General features: G+C 41.2%; 2 protein-coding genes across 2 annotated transcripts; one reads left to right on the forward strand and one right to left on the reverse strand.

Annotated features, from left to right (window-relative positions):
* Nucleotides 1-444: 444 nt before the first annotated feature.
* On the reverse strand, nucleotides 445-20381 carry aars1 (alanyl-tRNA synthetase 1). The gene is made up of 20 exons (XM_040034916.1): nucleotides 20252-20381; nucleotides 18371-18526; nucleotides 18003-18191; nucleotides 17237-17382; nucleotides 13011-13202; nucleotides 11455-11599; nucleotides 11034-11179; nucleotides 10795-10903; nucleotides 8999-9149; nucleotides 8152-8276; nucleotides 6555-6699; nucleotides 6281-6459; nucleotides 5446-5559; nucleotides 5109-5315; nucleotides 4821-5005; nucleotides 3054-3162; nucleotides 2475-2588; nucleotides 2167-2373; nucleotides 1643-1756; nucleotides 445-1548 (listed from the first exon to the last, which is right to left on the reverse strand). Exons 2-20 carry the CDS (start codon nucleotides 18512-18514, stop codon nucleotides 1369-1371), a joined length of 2901 nt encoding a protein of 966 aa, XP_039890850.1. The 5' UTR covers nucleotides 18515-18526; nucleotides 20252-20381; the 3' UTR covers nucleotides 445-1368.
* A 438-nt stretch (nucleotides 20382-20819) lies between these two features.
* exosc6 (exosome component 6) lies at nucleotides 20820-22440 on the forward strand. The gene is made up of 2 exons (XM_040034926.1): nucleotides 20820-21166; nucleotides 21769-22440. The coding sequence occupies exons 1-2, from the start codon at nucleotides 20889-20891 to the stop codon at nucleotides 22313-22315; spliced, it is 825 nt and encodes a 274-aa protein (XP_039890860.1). The 5' UTR covers nucleotides 20820-20888; the 3' UTR covers nucleotides 22316-22440.
* The last annotated feature ends 608 nt before the right edge of the window (nucleotides 22441-23048 follow it).

Raw genomic sequence — 23048 nt, forward strand, 5'->3', positions numbered from 1 at the left:
TAAATCAGTGCTGATATAGTGTCAGCAACAAAAGCTTGTACAAGGTATGCAACTCTCACTTCTTTTAACAGGTCATATTGGGTCACATTTTTGTTTAGTAGCTGATTGTGTCAGTATCAATAGACTATAAGAGATAACCTCAATTTGAGTTTTGGCTGTCACACTCTTATCTTTTTTAATCCAGTGAGAGCTGGATTTGAATGTGAAGCTCATACATTAGCAACTGTTCAATCATAAAGGGCTGTTTTCCTGCAGATTTCTACACAACCACAGGAGTCGCCCCCTGCTGGTCATTAGACACTGAGACGTGGAAGCTACAGCCATCTTTTACGTACAGTTTATGAACAGTGCTTGGAGTTTAGATCAATCTCAAATCCACAACAGTCCATCTGAAATGAATAACCCAAAGTTCATCACAGATCTACCAGGAAAGACACAGACATGTGGCATTTGTCAGCTGTATTTATTCCATCCCATAGCGTGACATTTCAGTGACAGGAAGCAGATACAATAACAAAACTTTCTGCATTTAATTAATCAATATTAAATGTCAGCAGCATGGAATTGCAAAGATTGGTTACTAGACATGTTCGTGATCATTTTACAGTTAGTGAATTCTTAATTTACTAAATTAAACCCATTATTTTAGTACATGTCAGAAAATGGCTTGTTATTTGAAGACTATAATACAGCTACTGCATGTACTGTACAACTCAAGTCCAGCTAATCACAGGAGAGCACACAGGCTTTTGTCGTACACATGGACGGAGCCAAACTGCTTTCTGCCAATAAAGGATAAACATTATTTATACTGTGTCCAAGCTGGGTCAACTTTACTGTTATTCCTGAGCCCAAGTGGTACAGGAAGCCAAAAGAAGGACAAAGTGCCTTGGGGGCTTGTTTCTAAACAAACAGGACTACAGTGAGATGAAACTAAACACGGAGGCAGGATGGTGGTATGTCGAAAGCCCACTTTGTGCTCCAAGGTGGGAATTTTTTGTCAATTTATCTGAGCTGCACAGTACTTGTAGGAGGCTACATCAAATGTATGTCCCTTTTCTTTTCCTCTGCATGCAAAAATGAGTTGGAAACAGGAAAGTAGAAATCATCTGCCATCCTCCAGTTATGAGTGGATCTTATGTGTTCAAGTTATTCCCAGAGAGACGAGTTTTAACAGGGCAAAGCAGAAAGTAATTTATTGCTGGCTGAGCATCAGTGGTTGAGTTTTGCTAGTTTTCCAGCCTTTCTAAGTCTAAAAGAGGAGAGGAAAACGAAGACAGGATGTTTGAAGATTTCAGACTAATTTCCACTTCACTCCCCGATATGTTTGTAACCGCACCTCCCACACAGACCCCACCCTCGCGCCTCTTAGTTCTCCCCCAGTTTGAGCCGTGCAAACTCGTTGGCCATCTGGAGCGCCTCCTGCAGGCACTGTGTGTTCCTGCCCGTGGCCTGTGCAGACATGTCTTTGCCGCCTCCCTTGCCGTCCAGCAGGGGACACAGCTCCTGAACCCATTGGCTGGCCTTCAGGCCACGGTTAGCCACATCCTGCAGAGAAGAAAGGTGGAGGGTGGAAAGCGGAGGGTTAAATCCATGGAAAATGCTCAGAGCAAGGCTTCTAGCATATGTCACTGAACGATACCTGTGGGACTTGACACAAACAGGTGATCTTGCCAGCATCTGGGTCTACAGTGAAGAGCATCGCAGCTGTCTGAGGGGACTGCGACTTCAGCAGCTTCAGTGACTCATTCAGAGCCTGAGAGAGAAAGAAGGAAAGAGGGATGTAAAGAGGGGGAAAAAGGAAGTGGGAAGAGAAGAATAAAAAAACATCTCCTAATCAGCACTATTGATGTCTCAAGGTCACAACTAATGGGCCACAGAGCTGATTTAGTCCCGTGGCAATAACACAGTGAGATAAGCTAAGTGAGCCTGAGAAAATGTGCAGAGATAAAGTGAATTTTAATACTGTTTGCACTCCTAATTTATTTCTGTACAGGATGCTGACGAAGTCTCGGGGATTGGATTATAAATTTGCTCTCTCTTTATGCTCTGTATATCCAACAAGGACATGGTTCTTTTATGGAATAACACGTAAAGAGATTTATAAGAATTCTGCTACTGATTTTTAGACTTCACTTCCCAAAAATATTCTGTCTTGACTCTCACCTTTGCTGAGGCTCCAGTCTCCATCTCCATGATGAGCAGCGGCTGGTTTGGGTTGCTTTCAATCACCTCCTTCGTCTTCTCCAGAACCCTCTTCTGGATGTCAGCCTTGTAGTTGCGGTCCAAGTCATCCATGGTCTTTTTCAGGCCCTTCAGGGTTTCCCTCATCTCATCCTTTTGCCACTGAGAGATTACTGCGGTGCCTATCGACTGCAGAGGAGACGGAGATGTTACCACAGCGCAATTTGCAATTTTTTCACAATTTTTTTATTTGCCTCAGAACGTCTCTCTAAACCAAACATCCCATTTACCTCAGTCATGTCAGCAATCTCTTTCTGTATGTCCTTGTTTGGGCTTGTCTGCTGCTTCACCTTGTCTCCAAGGGCAGACAGAGACTGGCGCAGGGCATCGGCTTTCCTTTGAGCCTGATGGATATGCGAGACAGCAGAGTGAGAGTGAGGCAGGGGCAAAGATCAAAAAGGGCAAAGAAACACGAGGAGGAAGAATGAGAAGAGAAGACGACTGGTGGAAAAGATGAAAGACTAATTGTCTAAAAATAGTAAATTTGTCCTGTGGGCCTGAAGAGAAAGGGGTGCTACATTCTTCTTTCTACTACAGTGTTCACCCCAAAATTCATTCAAGTTTCATCACAGAAACCTAAATGTCGCTTTGTCTGGGACAAATTTTCCTTTAATCAGTCGTGTTTGTAGTTACCAGTGTGAACATTTCACCATCAAGACACCCCCGCCCCTCTGTGGGGCTACCGTCTTTAAAATGTTGTCTAAACCCTTCTCTGTATGTGGGGGTGGAAGTGAGTACATGAGTGTAACGCTTTGAGCCAGTACATCAGTAAGTGTAAGCTGTGTGTGTGTGTGTGTGTGTGTCCTGACCTTCTGGGCCTCTGTTCCTGTCACTGCAACGATGCGGCGGATGCCCTTAGCGATGGCCTCCTCTGAGACGATGACAAACGGCGCGGCGTGACCCGAGTTCTGCAGATGGCTGTGGATAACAGAAAACAAAAACGTTACACAACTGCGGGAGGCAGATGAGAAGTAGGAGAGGGGCGAGCAGGAGCAAAGGATGAGGAGCAGAGGGAAAGGAAAACATTACCAAACAACAGCAGCAGGAATGAGAGGCTCTTTGAAGTGGCTGCAGATTAAAACAACATCAAAGACAGCATCAAGAAGCACACCAACAGTTTACTGAAACCTGAAGCAGCTTGAGATGGAAGGATGTGCAATTAAAACCAAAAAAAGAAAAAAGAAGATGGAGAATGGGCTTAATGCAAATGTCTTTTGCGGTGCTTAAAATCTGAACCGACCCTCGCAGCCTTTGCATCAAATGTAGCTCGGAATATTGGCTCCTGCAGCACAAAATGGCATAAAAAGCCAGGCTATAACACAACGTGTGAAAGAGCGGAGATGTCTGGGCATTCAGGTGAATTTTACAGCCAGGAGCAGACACTGTACGAGTCAGTGGAGCAAGTCTAATCAGTGGATTGAGCTTGACGAAATGTTCCAGGCCTCTGTCTGCACAGGGACACGCTCGTCTCACCATAAAGATGCACAAATCCAATTAATGCTTTCCACTTTACACACCGCCCCTGGGCTGGTCTGAAAACTATCGGCCCAATGCAAATGCGCGTATTTGGACTTTTGTACACTGATGTGTTCACGCTGCACACTTGATTCCACTCAGGGCGCACACACAGTAATGGCATGGCAAACACACTTGAATCAATGCAGCATATCAAATTAAGAAAAATGTTAGCATGCTTGGATTTTTCATCCTGCCACATGTTGTCGTTCTGCTCATTTTTCCCCCCGTGCATTTTCCCAAACATCACTAACATCTGTGAAATACACTGTTAAACAAATAGGCATTGTCACCATTCATTATCACAACATGATAATGAATGAGGCAGCTCTCCAAGCTAAAGGAGTGAAGCTGAGAAAAACTGGTTTGAGGTTTTTAGGCAAACACTAACAGAAGGCCATTTTCTCTGTTTGAGAAACTGTTGAGAAACTGACAATTAGAGTCCATTATTCATGGGGAACGGCTGCAACTGATTTAAATCACAGACAAGAAACCCATCAATAATATAGTTAGCGATAGAACCTGAGATCCAGCACCAAACTGTACAACTGTACAATATTATTTTTCATATAGATCCATTATCAGAAACGCAGTCTTCAGTTCAGCTCAGGCTGAAGCCTAGTAGGTACAGCTGTCTCTGCTGACACAGTTGCCCCTAAATGTAAGACTTAAAATCCAAATGGTTGAATAATAAAAGAAAAACAAAATAATACTGAAAAAAATCTGATGAATTTAAACAATTGGCTCAAATTAAGCACTTTAATACATAAGTCTAAAGGGTGTTTGACATATCCACACCGCTAACTCGAAATTTCAAGTTACTTTTCTCGAAACGTATTAACTCGAAATTTTGAGAAAATAATTCAAAATTTCGAGAAAGAGTTACTTTTTTTTTAGTGGCGGAAACGGGCTTCCTTAGACCCATCACATATAAAAACTTTTTGTTAAGAGGAAACCACGCTGAGTTGACCCAACAACGTTAACAGCCATGTGGTTGATTTGCATTCCCCCTCAAGTGTGAGCAGAAATGCACAAAGACTGAAAACAAGTGTCATACTCACGTTCCACCACAAAACTCGATGGAGGTGAGGGAGCCAGCAGCACTGTTGGGGTCGGCCAGCAGTTCTGGGACAGGAATGCCAACAGACACGACACGGACCGGGTCGGGGTATGTCTCATCGAATACAGCGCGCAGACCCTGAATCGCTTTGGCTTCTGCGAGGGTTGCTTCCATTGCGTACACAGGCTGGAAAGTTAAAATCCAATATTAATATTAAATAAAAGTCTGTGAGGATCAACATTTTTTTCTCTTCATAAAACTGGCTGGTGATTTCACTCCATCCACTGACCTTAGCATCTTTTATCATGGTACAAGCGATCTCCTCAGTCCGGTGGATCTCATCCGTGCTGAGAGCACCTTTAGCAGTGAAGTCAAAGCGCAGGCGATCGGGGGCAACCAGGGAGCCCCTCTGGTCTGCCTCCCCTAGCACCCCACGCAGGGCAAAGTTCAAGATGTGTGTGGCAGTGTGGTTGCTCATGATGGGTCTACGGCGAGCCTGGAAAGTGTGTGTGGATAGATAAAGCTCTACATAAAGCTCAACATACCTAGAATCTCTTTTGCTTAGCTGGCTTTTGTTTGTTTTTGTTTTTTTAAAATAGGGTCAATATCCCGGTTTCAATTCTCACCTCATCTACGTGTAAGGTGACACGGTCTCCAACTTTCAGTGTGCCATAGACTGTACCCACATGGAGAACGTAACCTCCTCGAACCTGCGTATTCTTCACCGAGAACTCCATGCGCTGCAAAAAGCAGAAGAGTACATTCAAACAAAAGTTTTCATAGGCAAAAAGAAAAACTGAAGGCAGTCTGATGGTTTGTGTGTCTACGAGATTAAATATTTTGGAGAACACGGTGACTTAATAAGTTAAAGCTCTTTATAGAAAGTTCCCACATTCTCAGCAAATATGAGAATTACGAGAAGAATACATAAAGACATACAAAAGAAATGAAGTGCTGGCATTTGAATGGATCCCCCCCACCCTCCCCCACAGATGTTCTGCTAAAACTGATATGAATGTTTGCATGCCATTCAAGTTCTCAGTTATGGACGAGAGACAAGAACAATTTATTATCTTTTGTCCATTCTTCTGTAAGAACTATGATAATTCATTTCGCAGGCTTTTTCGCCAAGCAGATGGGCTGTTTGCTCACGGCCATGATTTCCAGCAGCTATCAGATCCAGAAGTGCTATTTGAACAAATGTGTTAGCTTTGAAGATAGATTGTGCAATTCTCATCCGCCCAGTTAAAAGTCGACAAAAGGTAAAGCTCGATTTCTCTCTGTACCTGCAATGTGTTCGGGAGGAAAAACAAACTCCAACTGTGACAATTACCCTAATGAAGGGAAACTATCAAAGCTCTTTTTTACAACGCAAACAGGATTAACAGAGCTCATTACAGAAGTGTAAAAAGCACATGAACCTAGGTGTTGTTTCCCTCAATTTATTTTTATTGCACTTACATCCTCTGTACTGTCATCCTCTCTGAGCATGTAGCCTTCATCAAATGTCTGTCCACCCTGCTCTGCGTAGAAGGACGTCTGGTCCAGCACCACGCCGCACTCCTGACCCGTGGTCACCTCATCGCAGAAGGCGCGGTCGTGACGGAGGGCAAGCACTGTAGCTGAGGTTTGCTGGAACTCTGGGTACAATAATAGGATACAGATCAGTTGACTTTAAAAGGTAAATGGACTTTATATAGACTTTATATATAGTGCTTTTCTATGCATCACTTACGGTAGTTGCCGTTTTCATCTGAGGTATAATTGTATTTGGGAGAGTCATCTGTGGCGGGTATCTGTTTGTTTCTCAGCTCTTCGATGGCGTAGATGTCCAACATGATGTGGTCCTCATCTCCCGCGCCCTTACCCTGGGACTTCAACTACACACACACACAAACACAAACAGACTTATGCTCAGTCATAACCCCCAAAATACAGAAACATTTACAATTAAAATTTTACATAATTACAGAATGACTGATAGCAAAAGACAATCACAATTTGCCTGGTATAATCATTCAATAAAGATTAGACATTTGTTAAATAATGACTGTGCAAGATTGTGCATAATTCATTCAATCAGTTCCCAGAACTGTAGCAGATATAATGAGTTAAATTCCTGTACATTTACATCAATATCTAATAATTTTAAGCGTTCTACATTTATATCAGTGTGGAAGATGGAGTGACTTTGCGGGAGTGCTACAGAGATGGCACAAAATCAGACCCAAGCAACACTTTGAGAGTTCTCTTTCCTTTTCTTTACAAGATTATAAGCTCTCTCACTTTCTTACAGACAGGTTTCAAAGATGCATATGTCGATTTCTAGCCAACATAAATGTTAATCAACTCAGAAAAACAAAAGGAAACAGCAACAAGTGAGGGGACAGCCACAAGACAAATTTCAGGTAAACTGGCTCAGACTGTATCCATTGCTTAAGCACATAACAGTTAAATGAACAATTGGATTTGTAAAACATGTCGTGCTTTAGTGCAGAATGGATGCAGCTCAGTAAGAGGAGGGGAAAAGAATAAAGGGAGAAGAAATTACAGCCATGACGAAGCAAAATCTGGGGGAAAGAGAGGACAATGCAGTATAGTTGTAGAAACCCAGAAGTGTAGAAATCCCACTTATGAGATATTTTGCAAGTTTCTTTTTCTGTATATTTATTCAATTCGGTTTTATTTATTTAGCACCAATTCACAACAACAGTTGCCTCAAGGCACTTTATATTGCAATGTAATGAGATATTTTCTGGATAATGTAAGTCTCACATGTTAAAGACCACTGAGAACATTTGAAGTTTGCAATGTTACTAAATTTGTTCTCCTTCTTCAAGACACACTTGAATAATAAATAAGTACTTATGTGATACTATTTTTTTTAAAACGCTGAGAAAAACTGGTTTGAGGCTTCACATGTGTATCTAATAAACTGGTAACTCTATATAAGGTTAAGGAGATATTGTACAGTGATTGTGTTCTGTGTCAAACTCCCCCAAGTGGGAATGAGGAGAACTGCAGTATTGGTATGAGACTCGTACAAAATCGATGAAATGTGTGGGATAGAAATCAGAGGTTGCAGTTTTACGGAAAGCAAATCAATCTTTTGGCTTAATCAAACAACAAGGGATTCACACAGGGCTGTAAAGTAAATGTAGGCTTATTTAAACAGCAGGTGCATGACTCCTGATTCTGACTTACAGTGCAGTACTGGAGAATGCTGACACAAAGCAAAACAGTGCACCCACAGGAGTGGCACAGTAGAGTAGTTAGCGAGACTCAGTAGAGTCAGGACGGTCAAGGCCATTTTCAAACAATCATCTGCTCACCTGTGCTGCCTTCTTCTCCTCCTCGAAGCCAGCCAGGTCAACCTCCATGCCTTTCTCCTCAGCAATAAGGGAGGTGAGGTCCAGAGGGAAACCGTATGTGTCATACAGCAACCATGCTGTGTCACCTGTGTGCATGGAGAGAGGGAGAAAAGACAGAAGTGTAAGTGTCTGAAACAACACTGCTTAAACACTTATGTTCTTGAGTCAGACAATAAAAAAAATATTGATGGACTGGAGGCATTGTTTGGATAAGTAAAAGCATGAAAAGCACAAATAAACTGCTTTGTAGCAGCTTATGTTTGCAGGGTGCAGTAATGATTCGGACACACTTTGTGACAATGAAGAAATATTAGTTTGCCTGAGGTATACAACTTTTGAAAAAGTCCATTACAGTGTACACTAACAACCCTGGAGGGTTACGTTTATAAGCAAAGCTGAATGTGCATCAATTTTTATGTCGCTTGAATTTATAGTGTGAAACATCAACTGATGAATTTTTAGCTTTTCAAACTCTAATTCCTTCCCTTTAGTGAGTATTTTTGTACTGATCTGAGAAGCTCTGAGGCATTGAGCATGACAATCAGACAAAAAGATGAAGGAAGAGACTGAACCATAATGCCAACAAATTCTGATGGGATTAAAAGCGGGAAAACAAAGCAACTGAAGGAGGGAAGAAATGACAGAAAAATGAGCCAAGAAAAGAAGAAGTCATGTGGGTGGTGAAGACAGATGAAAGGTGAAGAAAGGATAAAATGACGAGGATAATTCAGGGAGGATGTAACAAAAAGAGAGCAGTGAACTTCTTAAAAGAAAGTTACACACATTACACTAAACACCGCACTCTCACCTGGGATTGTCTTTGTGTCAGCCAGACTCATTATCTTCCTATCCAGGATACGGCGCCCTCTGCTGAGGGTTTTTAGGAACTGCGCCTCTTCCTCGTTAATAATGTCCTTCACCATTTCTGGGTCTTTCTTCAACTCTGGGAATGCTTCACCCTGGAAAATGCAGTCAAAGTAGACAGATGGAGATGTAGACAGAGAGGGGGGAAGAAAGAAAGAAACGGAAAAGGAGGAGTAAAAAAAAAAAAAGACACATCATTTAGAGTTTATTAAGTGTTATATATTAACTAATACTAAACACCAAGATTTTTTGAAACAGTCATGTTTTTTCACAACTAGGGATGGGTATCGAAAACCGGTTCTTGTTGAGAACCGGTTCCCACTGTTTCAATTCCTTGGAATTGTTTGCCATTTTTGCAAACGATTCCTTTATCGATTCCAGTCGCCCCGAATGACGTCACCACGTTGCGGAGCGTCATTTACCTGGCAGGAAACACGGCGCCTAAGCGGCTCAAACGCTCAAAAGTTTGGTTATACTTTACGAGAACGGATGACAACAGGGCAACTTGCAATACTTGCAAAGTGGATATTTCATTTAAGGGAGGAAACACTACGAATATGCAAAAGCATTTGCTCACAAAACACGTGATAACCTTAAATGAATGTCATGTTTTTAATTCCGCTCCGGACTCGTGAATCTCAACCCAGCAGCAGCGGTAACGTTTGCATGTCCTCTCCCGTTAATGCGGCAGGTAAATAATCAACTACCAGTGCATATTATGTTAGCGCGTTCTGCCTTATTACAAAACCTGCCATTACTGTGCATTTAGGTGACCATGATGAGAGAGAGAGACAGACAGAGTCTGGCTGCCTCAGATGCTGGCAGTTCTCGCTGCAGTCTACCGGTAGCGTCTCCTTTCAGGCTAGGATAGACGAATGTCACCGAGCAGTGACTTAAGTTTGTGGTAAAAGGCTTGAACCCATTTGCCACAGCAGATGCCCCCAATTTTCGGCAAGTGAATGTGTTTAATTGTAGGCAGGGACATTACTGGATATTCTTGTGTAATTGCTACAGAATAATTTATGTTATACTTTGTTATTGCTACAGAAGAATATTTATTTTATTATTTTACATTTACAATTTTTTTTCCTGGGGACCCTGTGACACCCCATTGAAGAGCCGTAGGCTGTGGATCTCTTAAGAGCTCACTGTTGGGTTTGTAAGGCCATGTTACTCCTAAATTTCTACCTTGTTCAAAGAGAAGATATAAAACAAAGTTCTAAGCTAATCGAACTTAGTGTTCTCCTTTTTTAAAAAGAATCGATAAGAGAATCGATAAAGAATCGAATCGTTAAACAGAATCGAAAATGGAATCCGAATCGTGAAAATCTTATCAATACCCATCCCTATTCACAACACTGAAAAATACAAAATACACACCTCACAATTAAGAATATATAAAACAAAATCTCATGTGAAATCTAATATTAATAATAAGGATGCTTCCTGCAGTGAATTCTATTCACTGCTGTCATCCAGTAAATGCAATTAAGCATTAAAAGAAAAATGGAATTAAACTAGTTTTGGTAGAACAGAACAAATGTTTTTTTGGCTTCTAAAGTAGGAAATGCTTTTTAAAAAAGCAAGAGGAAAACTGTCTTCAACATTAACCCAGTCACACTACAAGATCAGAGAATAAAACAGCTAAAAATTAACGTAACCCTCATGACAATAACCCAAACAACAGCAAGTTGTGTGTCTGTAATGCCTATGTGGACTACAAAGGAAAGAAAATCTCACCAGGGAATTGACCACTACATCCACGAGAGAGGCAAAGAAGCCTCTCTGAGCGCCCAGCTTCTCATGAGAATATCTGACCGCACGGCGCAGGATCCTCCTTAACACGTAGCTAAACATGGTGGAAACAACAAAATATTTTAATGATGTGTAAAAAAGGCTCCACAAAACTTTTCATTTGCAGCAATCATGTTACTTACTGTTAAGTCTGTTGAGTATTTAAACAATTAACAATGTCTTACCCTCTTCCTGTGTTGTCAGGCCGACCGCCATCTGATAAGGCGATGGTGATGGTGCGGGCGTGGTCAGCAAGCACACGGTAAGCCATGTCGATACCATCAGCGTCCTCAGCACCTACTTTTCCCGTGTAAGGTCGAGCACCCGTACCCTGAAATAGATCATATTCTTAATGTTAGATATGTGGGTCCCAAACGTCTTCCTCTAATGTAAATAAACACGTTGATAAATGTTGCTGTTAAGGCAACTTTGTGTGGATTGATACTACCAGATTAATTTATAGGAATAAGTTTTGATATTTTGATTCAGTAGCTATTACTATTTACTGGATCTTGCCCAATCTAATCATAATTTCTCTTTCATTGAACTGTCAAGTAAAGGATAGATCTTCTCTCTCTTTCGCACAAATCCTTGACACTTCTGTACCTTCTGAATAGCTTCAAAGTACGGTATGAAAAGGTCAGTGTCATAGTTGGACATCTTGTTCTGCAGTACAGACACAAGGCGCTCCAGACCCATCCCTGTGTCAATGCTCTTCTTAGGCAGCGGCTTCAGCTCCGTCTCTGACTCTCTGGAAACAACAGTTAAAAAACACAGATTCACTGATCAGTAAAAAGATTTAAGACCTCTTGGCAGTGCTGTTTTGTTATAGAGGTGCACACATGTTATTCTTAAAACATACATGTATATGTAATTTATATGCAACTATTGATCTTCTTATTTACCATTGTAGTTTGCAGTTTATGAAAAAAGAAAAAAGAAAAAAAAGACTACTGCTACCCTGTATTTAATTTACACTCTTCCATAAAAATAGGCCCACTGGTGAGAATTACTTTTATAAGAAAAAATAAATAAATTTAAAAAATCCTCGACAGTAAATTTCTTGGAATGCGTAAACAAAAGATTTAGTTTTAAGTGGTGTGGAGAGTGGGAGTGTGCATCTGATTTACTAGCTTGAACATTCTGTCCAAAACAGATAGAGGTGTGTCCAAATTCCAGCCCATGTTCCTTGTATAGATTCATGTAAGGGTGTGCTGCTGCCACAAAGGTTCATTTTAGTTTATTTTTGTCACCTGCTGAACAAGTAACAAGGCTCAGGTGAATCTGAAACCCATTTAAGCACACGGCTGCTGTTGTGTTGATAATTGCTGTCAGTGATAACTTTTCACTGTTGTTTGGTTCAAATATGGTGGGAAATACTACAAAACATCAGAAAAGCATTGTTTTGTTTTCTAATTACAGAATGAAAATGCCTACACACCACATGTACATGTGAATACAGTCTTTCCCTGTTTGTTCAGAACATGGAAATATAGTAAGTTAATATAAGGTGCACCGAGCTTTTACAGGTCCCTGTATTCCAGCAGTTCCTCCAGCGCATTTCATTCTGCTTATACCTGTTATCAGTATTTCTAAATACCCCCCCCCCCAATGAGCTTTTATAGACAGCAGAAGACATAAACGCATAACAAACATTACATTGTTGCAACAGAATCTAATTTCACTACTGGATCGATGTTGAGTGCAAGTTCAAAAGGCTGGGTGCTTAAGTTTTGTGAACACAGACTAGAAAAAGAACTTAACAACATATCATTTTTTTCTTTAGCTCACACCAAACGAGCACAACTATGGATGTGAAAGCAAACCCGAGCCCTGCTGGAACTGAGGACAAAGCAACACTATGGATTAGTATAGCCCAGCAGCCTTGACAGGACTAATCCTGGAAGTCATTTTCAAAACACCACAAGGTGTAAACGAATGCAATGAACCAAGACGATTTTACACTGCCTCATAAGGCATGAGAATAAATTACTCTTTTAACACAGCATGTGATGGTGTGTTAAAAAAAATGTGTGAATTTAATGCAAAAGCATTATTCCTTCAATAAATTATTTTGCTTCATGGATGCAATCATCGATTCATAAAGTCCTCTTAGTAAGATCATTTTTCACTGTGTGTGTGTGTGTGTGTGTGTGTGTTACCTGTTGAACTGGATAAACACCAGGTTCCAGATCTCCAACACATCGGGATCATCCATGTTCACCAAGTGAGAGGCGTCTCGCCCTCCAATGCGGTCATAGTGGATCTCACTGCAAGGGCCACAGGGGCCGGTGTCTCCCATCTCCCAGAAGTTATCCTTCATACTGCCCGGCAGGATGCGAGCCTCATCCACGCTAAACCAAACAAAGAAACAGAGAGAGGCAGAAGTTGAATCAACTCCCTTAAGTTGAGAAAGACTTTCATCATTAATTTAACATTCACATCATGCAAAAATGTTTTTCCTACATACAAAATTCTGTCCTCTGATGAGGTTTTGGAATTTGACCAAAGGGAGATCACCAGGATTGTAATGCATACTTTTGAACTACTGTTTTTTTATTTTAAGGTGTAGTATTAGGGCTGTGCGATATGACCAAAATCTCATATCCCGATATAAGACATCTATCATCCCGATAACGATATAAATCACAAAAATTTAACATTTTCTGTGAATCTCGGGCAGCTCGACTTGCGTGAAGTGTTTCCAGCTGGGTGTATGCATGTATGTATGTATGTATTAGGGGTGCAATGATACTCGTATCGATATTGAACCGTTCGATACAGTGCTTTCGGTTCGGTACGCATATGTATGAACAATACAAAATTTGTAATTTATTTTATCAACTTTCCTTCTGACGATGCTGTCTGTGTTGAGCGTCATGGACTAAAGTAAAACAGTATGTTGGATGTGCCACGCAATGCTCAATTACATGGGTGGGAGCTAGTGTGTTAGCGCAGTTAGCTCGTTAACGTGTTGGCCGTCCAGCCCCATGCACGGGGCGATCCGTGGTAGCTCGTTAACGGAGATTTGCCGTGTTGTGGCGTTAAGGTCATTTCAACGAGATTTACGCTGACAGCACTAGTGGGAACACAACGAATATGACTGCACATTTATGCCGACATCATCCTAGTGCAAAGACAAGCGAAGCAGACAAAAACAACAAGCACGCATGCTACAAACTTTACCCGAGTCATTTAGACAGCCATTAGCACATGATTCTCCTTATGGGGACCTGATATGTTTAATATGCTGCTGAGAATATAGCCCAGAAGAAGCGCATAGTATAGCTTTTATTTTGGAAAGAGACATTTCTCTGTAATAAACTCTCTTTTCCAAAGATGAGTGATTCCTCAATAGGGATGGGTACCGGTTCTGACATAAACTGTAGTAACCAGACCGAAAAGCAGCGCACATTTCGGTGCTTTATTCCTGAGCTGTGATACACTTTAGATTCTAGCCAATCATTTTACGTTTCCGAGGATAGTAGGCGGGTCCAGGTACGTACGTTCTTTTAGAGCAGAGCTACAGATTAAAAATGCCCAAGGCGAAGCGGTCAAAGTCTGGCTGTACTTCACAGCAAAATATGCAAACTCAGCAGCCTGCAACAAGTGTTTTAAGCTGATACTGAGATACTGTGCAAAGGAGGTAACACCTCAAATCCGATGAAACACCTGGCGACGCATAGCGTTTTTTTTAAAAGCCGAGAAATGCGCCGTATTTGATAGCTTGCTGCGAGACCTCACATCGTGCACATCTACTGCGGGTGTGGTGCCTGTTATCAGACCCGGAGTTTGCAACATCCCCCGAGAACCCGAAGAGGAGAGTCCTGGCCCCTAGCCCCGCCAGTGCAGCAGAAATGATGACGGATGATGATGGCAGCAGCAGCCGTTCTTCTCTGCGTGAGTAGCTTAATGTTGTTCATGTGTAACTTACATTGAGTAGGCTAACTACGTTATTACATTAATGCAGTAAGGTGAACTAGCAAACACCATCATAGCTACATGCGGCTGTCTTCTTGTTTGATGGCAGATACTCCCTTCACCCTGGCCAAAAAGGCTAAAATGACCAAAGAAAAAGTGGAAAACAGTTAAACATGAGAAGTTTTTGGACAAAGTTTGTGTTTTTTTCCATTGTTTAAGCACTGCTTCCAGCCAAGAGTGATACCATATATGCCCCATAGCTGCAGAAAAGGCTAACATTGTTATCTTTTTACAAAAAAAACAAAAAAACAAACAAACAAAAAAAAAAAAAACAGCTGAACATGAGAGGTTTTTGGACCAATTTTGTGTTCTCCATTCTTTAAGCACCGTTTAAGCACCGGCACCGTTTCAAAAGTACCGGTTTGGCACCGGTATCGGATAAAACCTAAACGATGCCCATCCCTATTCCTCAATCAGATACAGGGCTCGCAAAATCGCTAGCCCGACGTCCTGGGGCTAGTGATTTTTCCAGTCGGGCTACCAAAATCTATCTCTTCCCTGCCCGTCGGGCTATTGTAGGAAGGAAAATATATGTCAATGCTTTTGCATTCTTTCGATTAGCTGTATTAGTCATTGCATCGTGAGCCAACTGTCATAGTGACATATCGGCGTTAATTTGCGCTTGTTTTTTGCTTTCAACTTTGCAATCGCGCGAACTGTGTATAGAGAGCGACAGCACTGATTGGTAGTGATTATAATTTGCGCACCAATTCTCTGACATCTGCTTATCATCGTTAGCTTACTATGCAAACATGACAAGTGAAATCTCCCGCAGCAAGCTTAAACATGTGAGAGGTTGATCGCGCAGAGAATCGCTGACCGTTATGTGAGTGCGTGTGTAAAAGTACAGGATATATATTTTAGTTTGCTGAGGGGCCAAATAGACAGGTCAGGGTGAAAGAAGTGACAGCCAAGAAAAGCTTACCACAAAAACGGAGAAGTTATGACAAATCATACTATAAGGCAAAAAGAAAGTGCAGCTTTATGGTTTTCATGGACAAAAGAATTTCTGTGGCTGCATATGAACAAGCGAAATAAACCAGGGCTGCACATAAGTGGTCCGCAGGTGCGCATTCGCTGTCAAAATAAAAAACGCGCACAAGATAAGAAGTTACAAAGCGTGTTTGCGTACATAAGATTTTCAGGAGGAGGACAGACATTTGTTTAGAACTCTTAAAGATGTCGAAGAAGCTCCTTTAAGCAATTACTGTGATGTTCCTCCACCTCCAAAGAAATGTCAGAAGGAGTCCGAACCACAAAAGAAGCACGTATTCTCGGAAAAGTAGTTGCAGGAGGTGAGCTGGCTTCAAACAAATGATGAACGCACAGAGATGTGGTGCGGAATGTGCCGTGAAAATTTAATAAATGACAAATTAAAAAGGCATGAACATTTTTTTTGTATACCCCAATATATTGGGGTGCAACGATACACAAAATTCACGGTTCGGTTCGGTTCGATACTTTGGTGTCACGGTTCGATATTTTTTCGATACAAAATAAAATGTTCATGCCTTTTTAATTTGTCATTTATTAAAATTATAAATATATATTTTAACTCAAAAGTACAGCTTCGCTTGTCTTTGCACTAGGATGATGTCGGCGTAAATGTGCAGTCATATTCGTTGTGTTCCCACTAGTGCTTTCAGGTTAATCTCGTTGAAATGACGTTAACGCCACAACACGGCAAATCTCCGTTAACGAGCTACCGCCGATCGCCCCGTGCATGGGGCTAGACGGCCAACACGTTAACGAGCTAACTGCGCTAACACACTAGTTCACACCCATGTAATTGAGCATTACATGGCACATCCAACATACTGTTTTACTTTAGTCCATGACTCGCTTACCTTCAGGGTCATACGTCACATGAAAACCAAAATAATTCCAAACGCCAGATCTGAATGAGGGTGGGTGAGGTCTATGTTGCAAGGAGAGCTTAACTTCTGTCTTGCTAGCTTGCCCTGCGCTCTTCCTTCTGACTATGCTGTCTGTGTTGAGCGCTCAGTGGATCTGCGCTCGACAGTGCAGCCTAGGCGGAGTAGTCGAACGCAGATTCACTGAGCGCTCAACACAGACAGCATCGTCAGAAGGAAAGTTGATAAAATAAATTACAAATGTTGTATTGTATACAGGCCGAACCAATAACGATATATTAAATATATACATAAATATTCTTTATAACATATTAATACACACACATACATACATACACACACACACACACACACACACACACACACACACATATAGCAGATTATAGCTCATTTTGATTGTACAGAAATGTCGCTGCCTCTTTCTTGCCATTAAAAAGATTGGAAGTGCCTTAAACCTGCAAACTCGTTTCACTTTTTGCATCACAAGCTTTATCTATTTTTACATACAGTCAATGCTCCCAAGGGTCACTCACCCCAAGTCCATCCAGATCTGTTTGCACTCCAGGTCGGGCTCCAGGCCTGCATCCTCATTACCTCCAAAGTAGGTGACATACAGGCGCTCTAAAGCAATACCAAACTCCTGAGTCAGCAGCTCCAAGGCCATCTTACAGGCCAATTCCTGGAGAGCAAAAATGATGCAATAACAATTTAGAGCTGTTTAGGCAATGTCTTATCCATTAATAATGATAATGAATATGTCATTGTAATATAACAAGCAACACTGACAAAAAGGAGAGAACAGCAAGATTCTCACATAGATCAACACTTCAACCGAAAATATAAAAAGAATTAGATGAGCCCCAGGCTCATATGTTCAAGCATTTTTGTATTAGAATTATCTCCTTTTCTCTACTTACCTAAGATAATGACACTATGTATGTTTTTACTAGTGGACAATCCCCTCACTCTTATTTTGAAAGTGCCTTTTTCCTGTGCCTTTACAATGAGCTCACCAATGCTACAGAGCTGAACAGCTACTGCTAGCTGCTGTCCAAGGCAAAGAAGTTGGTAGAGTCACTTGAGAGGGAGCAGATTATATTGCCTAGTTATACATTTATCACAAAGTACTTGGCAAACAAAATGTTTGCAGAGGAGAAATTTATAAATGGTGAAAGGTCCTACAGCAATATGTGTGTGTGTACTCGAGCACTGTTCAACAAACAGGATTTAAATCTGTGGGACTAAAAATACAAGTAACAAAAAAGTGAAACTGATGTGAAGGATGAGAAAATGTAATACCTTAAAGTAGTCCCCAAAGGACCAGGAGCCCAGCATCTCAAAGAAGGTGTGGTGGTAGACATCTTTACCCACATCGTCCAGATCATTGTGTTTGCCTCCTGCACGAATACACTTCTGGGTGTTGGCAGCACGACGCAGCCTGGCCATGGGATGTGATGGATCAATAGTGTTGAGAAAGATGGGCTTGAACTAAAGAAAATGAGGTGCAAAAAAAAGAAAAATCTTGAGAAAAAAAATGTTTGGTTTTTTTTTTTCAAGAAAGTTTGCTAGATCTGATTTCCGAGCTTATTCTAAAAGTTGTGAATCAGTGGGAACATAAAGAAGAGCCATGGTGTAGGAGGCAGTGTTGGGAAAGACATTGTGTGTACCTGGTTCATGCCGGCATTGGCAAAAAGCAGCGTGGGGTCATCCAGGGGGATGGTGGATGAAGAGTGAACGTACGGGTGCTCATAGCGACAGAAAAAGTCAATGAACTTCTGGCGAATTTGAGCTGCATTCAAGGAGGAGTCCATTCTGAAGAAGCTCTGTGAACAAAATTACACACAGAGAAAAGAAACACTTTAGCTATCAAGCACATTTAAAGAGGTCTTGTATGCAGCCAGTGATTTTTTAAGTTAATTCTTGGTCCAATTAAATTGTTCCAGGTCACAGACAGACGAATAATTTAACTCACAGAAACTGGTCCCATTTAGAGAGGTGATTATTTGGTCTGAGTAACAGCAACTTTACTACTGAGTTATTAGAACACAATTAAGGCCTGCTCTTCCCTTTCAGGCAGTAGTCCCCTTAAGGGTACACTCTCAGTGCTCGTGCCCAAATACTAATTTAGCAAGTACAGAAGAGGTGTGAGTGTGTGTCACATCTTGGGTAAAGCTTTTTAACCAGCTGTTTAAAACACTGGCTTACCATCAATTAACAGCATCAGCAATTTCCCATGGGTTTCTCTTCCTGTCATGACTGCGCAACTAGCAAGAGCTCTGGCAAGGCTGGTGCATAAGGGGTTGTGCAAACCACCTTGTTGTTTTCACCGTAAGAAGCAACAATTTTCTTTCATATTTTATATGCAAGTGCTGTACTTTGTTGGAAGCTGTAGAAGTAGCTCCTTTTTACGTACTAAAATGTCATTCAAGGCAATCCCATTTAATTAAAAAAAAAGAATTATACATTTGTCAGTGCTTTTAAAGGCTGGTTAAAGAACTGTCCAGTGTTGGTCCGAAAATACATGTTTTTGTCCATAAAGTATCAAAACATTATGAAATTGTTTATCGGTCATTATAGTAATTGTGCATGTTTTGATTTTACCACTCCACACCAAAAGCTTAAAGTTAAGTCTGTTTGTAGGGTGTGGATGTTAACCTAGCTGCAGCTAATTGGCCTGACGCTCTCCTCATAAACAACAGCAGCTCAGGAATCCAGTGAGACAGGTGAGGCACACAATGCTGCGATCTTAAATATGAAGTCAGATGCAATTTTAGGTAAGAATGGAAACAAAAGCAACTTACAATTGATTTGTAAGCACTTTGTGGATTTTTGGAGTACACATATTTCATTAAAAATGTGATACCATATATAATTAAAAGGCAGCAGAGCTCAATTCCCAATGGTGAAAACTGACTGCCAAAGCAAACCTCAGCTGGTGTTTTCAGCTTTCTGGGAATAAGGAGTGGATGACAAATAGTCCATGTCCCCGTCCTGACAACAAAGCATTTCGCGGGCAGGCAGAGAAAGAAGAGACGTGGGAAGTATTAGCCCAGTGGTTTTGAGAAATAAATAATGGTCCATTTTCAAGACAAAATAAGGACATTTATAATCATAGAACAGGTAGACGGAGACCAGGTTGATGATAAATATTGGACCCATCTTTCAGGTTAGTAACAGGAACAGCCCTGTTCTCTGTCTCCATGGCACAAAATCAGTGAACTTAATCTCGCAAGTCTAACATAAACTTCCAGACCACACAAATTCGTGACAGTCATGTGATACAACATATTTCCTCTTAAAGTTCTACCAAAAACCGACAGTCTTCAATATAAGCTAGTCAGCTGACTATAATTTTTATTGTAGGCAGAGGCACTAGCTTGATCTGACGTTAGCAGGCTAATGTGTTAGCTAGTTAACTCAAGCTACCTCCCTGCGCTCAGCCTGAGATAGACAGTTCGGCACACTGCTCTAATTGAAAGGCTATTCTGCTGAATAGTACAATAAAGATAACTTATTTCAACTACATTTAAACACATGAAAATACTCACAGAAGCCGCTATTCCCTCAGAATGAATCAGGTACTTCTCCTTCACTCCACGCTGCTCAAACTGAAGGAAAGCACAAGCAGCAGTCACGCCTACGTCAGCCTCCAACTGGTCCGGCTACACAGAAAAGTCAAGAATTCTGGATTCTTATTGGACAAATCTACTGTCCTTCTTAACCGAGCCCGCCACGGCAGCGACACAAACCTCTGTGCTTTGGCTGATGCAACTTAAACGGTGTCAGCTCAGATTTTTGTTGTCGTTTTTAAATATGTTAGTTGATGTAGAGAAATGTGAGAAAAGTCCGCAAGCCCAATGTATGCCAGCTTTTGTTTTAAATACTCTAACCTTTTTAACTAATGTTGTTATTTATCTATTTACTTTTTTTTTTTTTTAAGAAATGATTTTATTCTGTCCTTGATTAATAACATGTATCACTTTTTTGTGACTGTTATTTTATGGCATACGAACTGACTAGTAATAATGATGAAATATTGCTGCATCCGTACGTACTCGATAGTTCGCATTTCTGATGTAATATCCTTCAGTGTGCGTATATTAGCGGAAGAATTTCTCCAGCATGCTATGTTTCTAGGGGAAGAGATTTCGTGCGGGACCGGTTGCTTGGTTCATTTACTTCAACATGCCGACTGACACCAAACGTGTTCGTGGTCCAGAAGTGTCTCAGAGCCCGTCTCTCTTTTCGTGCGATCCGGCGGCGGTTCTGCCCTCGAAGGGGCCCAGAGCGGACGGTCGGCGACGGGATCAGGTCGACGTGCGGCCCGTTTTCGTCCGCTGTGGCCTGGTGAGCCAAGCTAAAGGCTCCGCGTACTTGGAGGCTGGAAACACCAAGCTGATGTGCTGCGTTTACGGCCCCAGAGAAACAGACCGGAAGGATGAGACGAATATGAAATGTGGAAGGTATGGAGTTTGTTTGTTTAAATCTTTAAGCATATTGACTGTTCTAACAACACAACAAACAAAGAAATAGTTTTCTGCTGATTAAACTGTGAAGTCATAATAAAAATACAGCCTGCTGTGTCTTACATGGATAGCAGAATTTTTGGATTTTTTTTTTTTGTTATTTCCCCCACTGTTCTGCACTACACATGCGTGAAAACTAGTCTAAACTTTAATAAACCACATAAACAATTGAAATGCAACAGAATTTTAACTATTGCCCAAAACAATTGCAGGAGATATTATTGACTTAATCCAAATGCAGCACTTTTTTGTTGTTGTTGGGTGTTTTTTTTTTTTTTTAAGGGGATTAAAACGCTTTTTGACATATCCATAAGTCATAAATGTGCACAAAGAGGCAACTCCTTGTGTTTGAAAAGAGTTTTTGTATTACTTCTCACTGTGAACTATTATTTAGTACCATAGTTAGTTTGAAAACTGAGCTTATGTGGGTATACCAATAAAGCATTCAGTTTGAAGTGGACACTGATATCTGTGACAGTTTTAAAAAAAGAAAAAGAAAAAAAAAAGACTCAACCACAACTGTTTTTCTCTGTGTCCAGATTGACTACCGACATGCGCTTTGCTCCATTTTCCTGCCCGGAGAGGGGCTCCTGGATTCAGGGGAGTCAGGACAAGGACTTTTCCCTGATGTTACATGAGAGCCTGCAGCCTGCCATATGTCTCCACAAATACCCTCGCTCTCAGATCGAGGTCAACGTGATGGTTCTTGAGAACAGCGGTTCAGTTCTGGCCCATGCCGTCACATGCGCCTCTCTTGCGCTTGCAGATGCGGGGATCGAAATGTATGATCTGGTCCTCGGTTGCTCCATGCGCCAGGATGGCACCTCCTATGTGGTTGACCCCTCCTACATGGAGGAAAACGGCTGCAACTCGGTAAGCTGTGAGAACCAGGGTGGTCTGACTGTCGCATTCCTCCCAAGCCTGAACCAGATTTCTGGACTACAGTCTGATGGAGAAATGACTGAAGAGACTCTAACCGCTGGAGTGAGGACCTGCATTGAGGGATGCTATAAACTGTACCCAGTTATCCAGCATGCCCTGACAAAGGCTGTGCGCAAAGCTGCGCCATCACAATCAGAGAGCTGAGTGAACCACGAACTCCTCCGTTTATAGTCTTTCCTGTAGATCATTTCCAATCGTTACTAAAGAACTTGATCTATTTTTCCATGTGTGGTATTAGTTTATATATTAAAAGAAAAAATGAACTGAGATTCGCCTCTTTGCATTTCCTCATTAAATTATTTAATGGACTATATTTAATGTATATTCTTCCCAGGATTTGAAACTAAATGCTTCCCACAACACTGGAGAGAAATTGTTCAACTGGTATATTTTTAGTAGGTGCACTCTGGCAGTGCAAATAGCCTCATAAAAGCAATATATGCAATATAATTACAGATGGATTTGGTCACAAAAAGTTTGTCAACACCTTCTGTCACAAACAGAATTACACAACCATTAATTACACAATTATACAACCCTCTTTTATTTTGGTTTTCATTGATGAATCCTAAATCATGTCCACGGGTCATACCCAGGGCCACAATCCCGAGTACCAAACTTTGTGTTATTTTTTTGGCACCAAGAGAGCGTTTGCCAAAAAGAGCTTAGTTATTGCAGGGCATCATAGAGACCTATCTCTGCCTTCTACATGCAGAAGTTGTCACATGTTGCTGGCTTAAAATGTAAGAAAGAAAGTTACGTTGGTGACACAGATATGGTAATCATCTACAATACAGAATAAAAATAGAAAACACTTTATTGAAAAAGCTAGAGCCTCATAGATTTACATTAGATTATTCCCTGCCTGTCAAACTGT

The sequence above is a fragment of the Simochromis diagramma genome, unplaced genomic scaffold, assembly GCF_900408965.1.
Source record: "Simochromis diagramma unplaced genomic scaffold, fSimDia1.1 OVJJ01000333.1, whole genome shotgun sequence".
NCBI classification, from domain to species: domain Eukaryota; kingdom Metazoa; phylum Chordata; class Actinopteri; order Cichliformes; family Cichlidae; genus Simochromis; species Simochromis diagramma.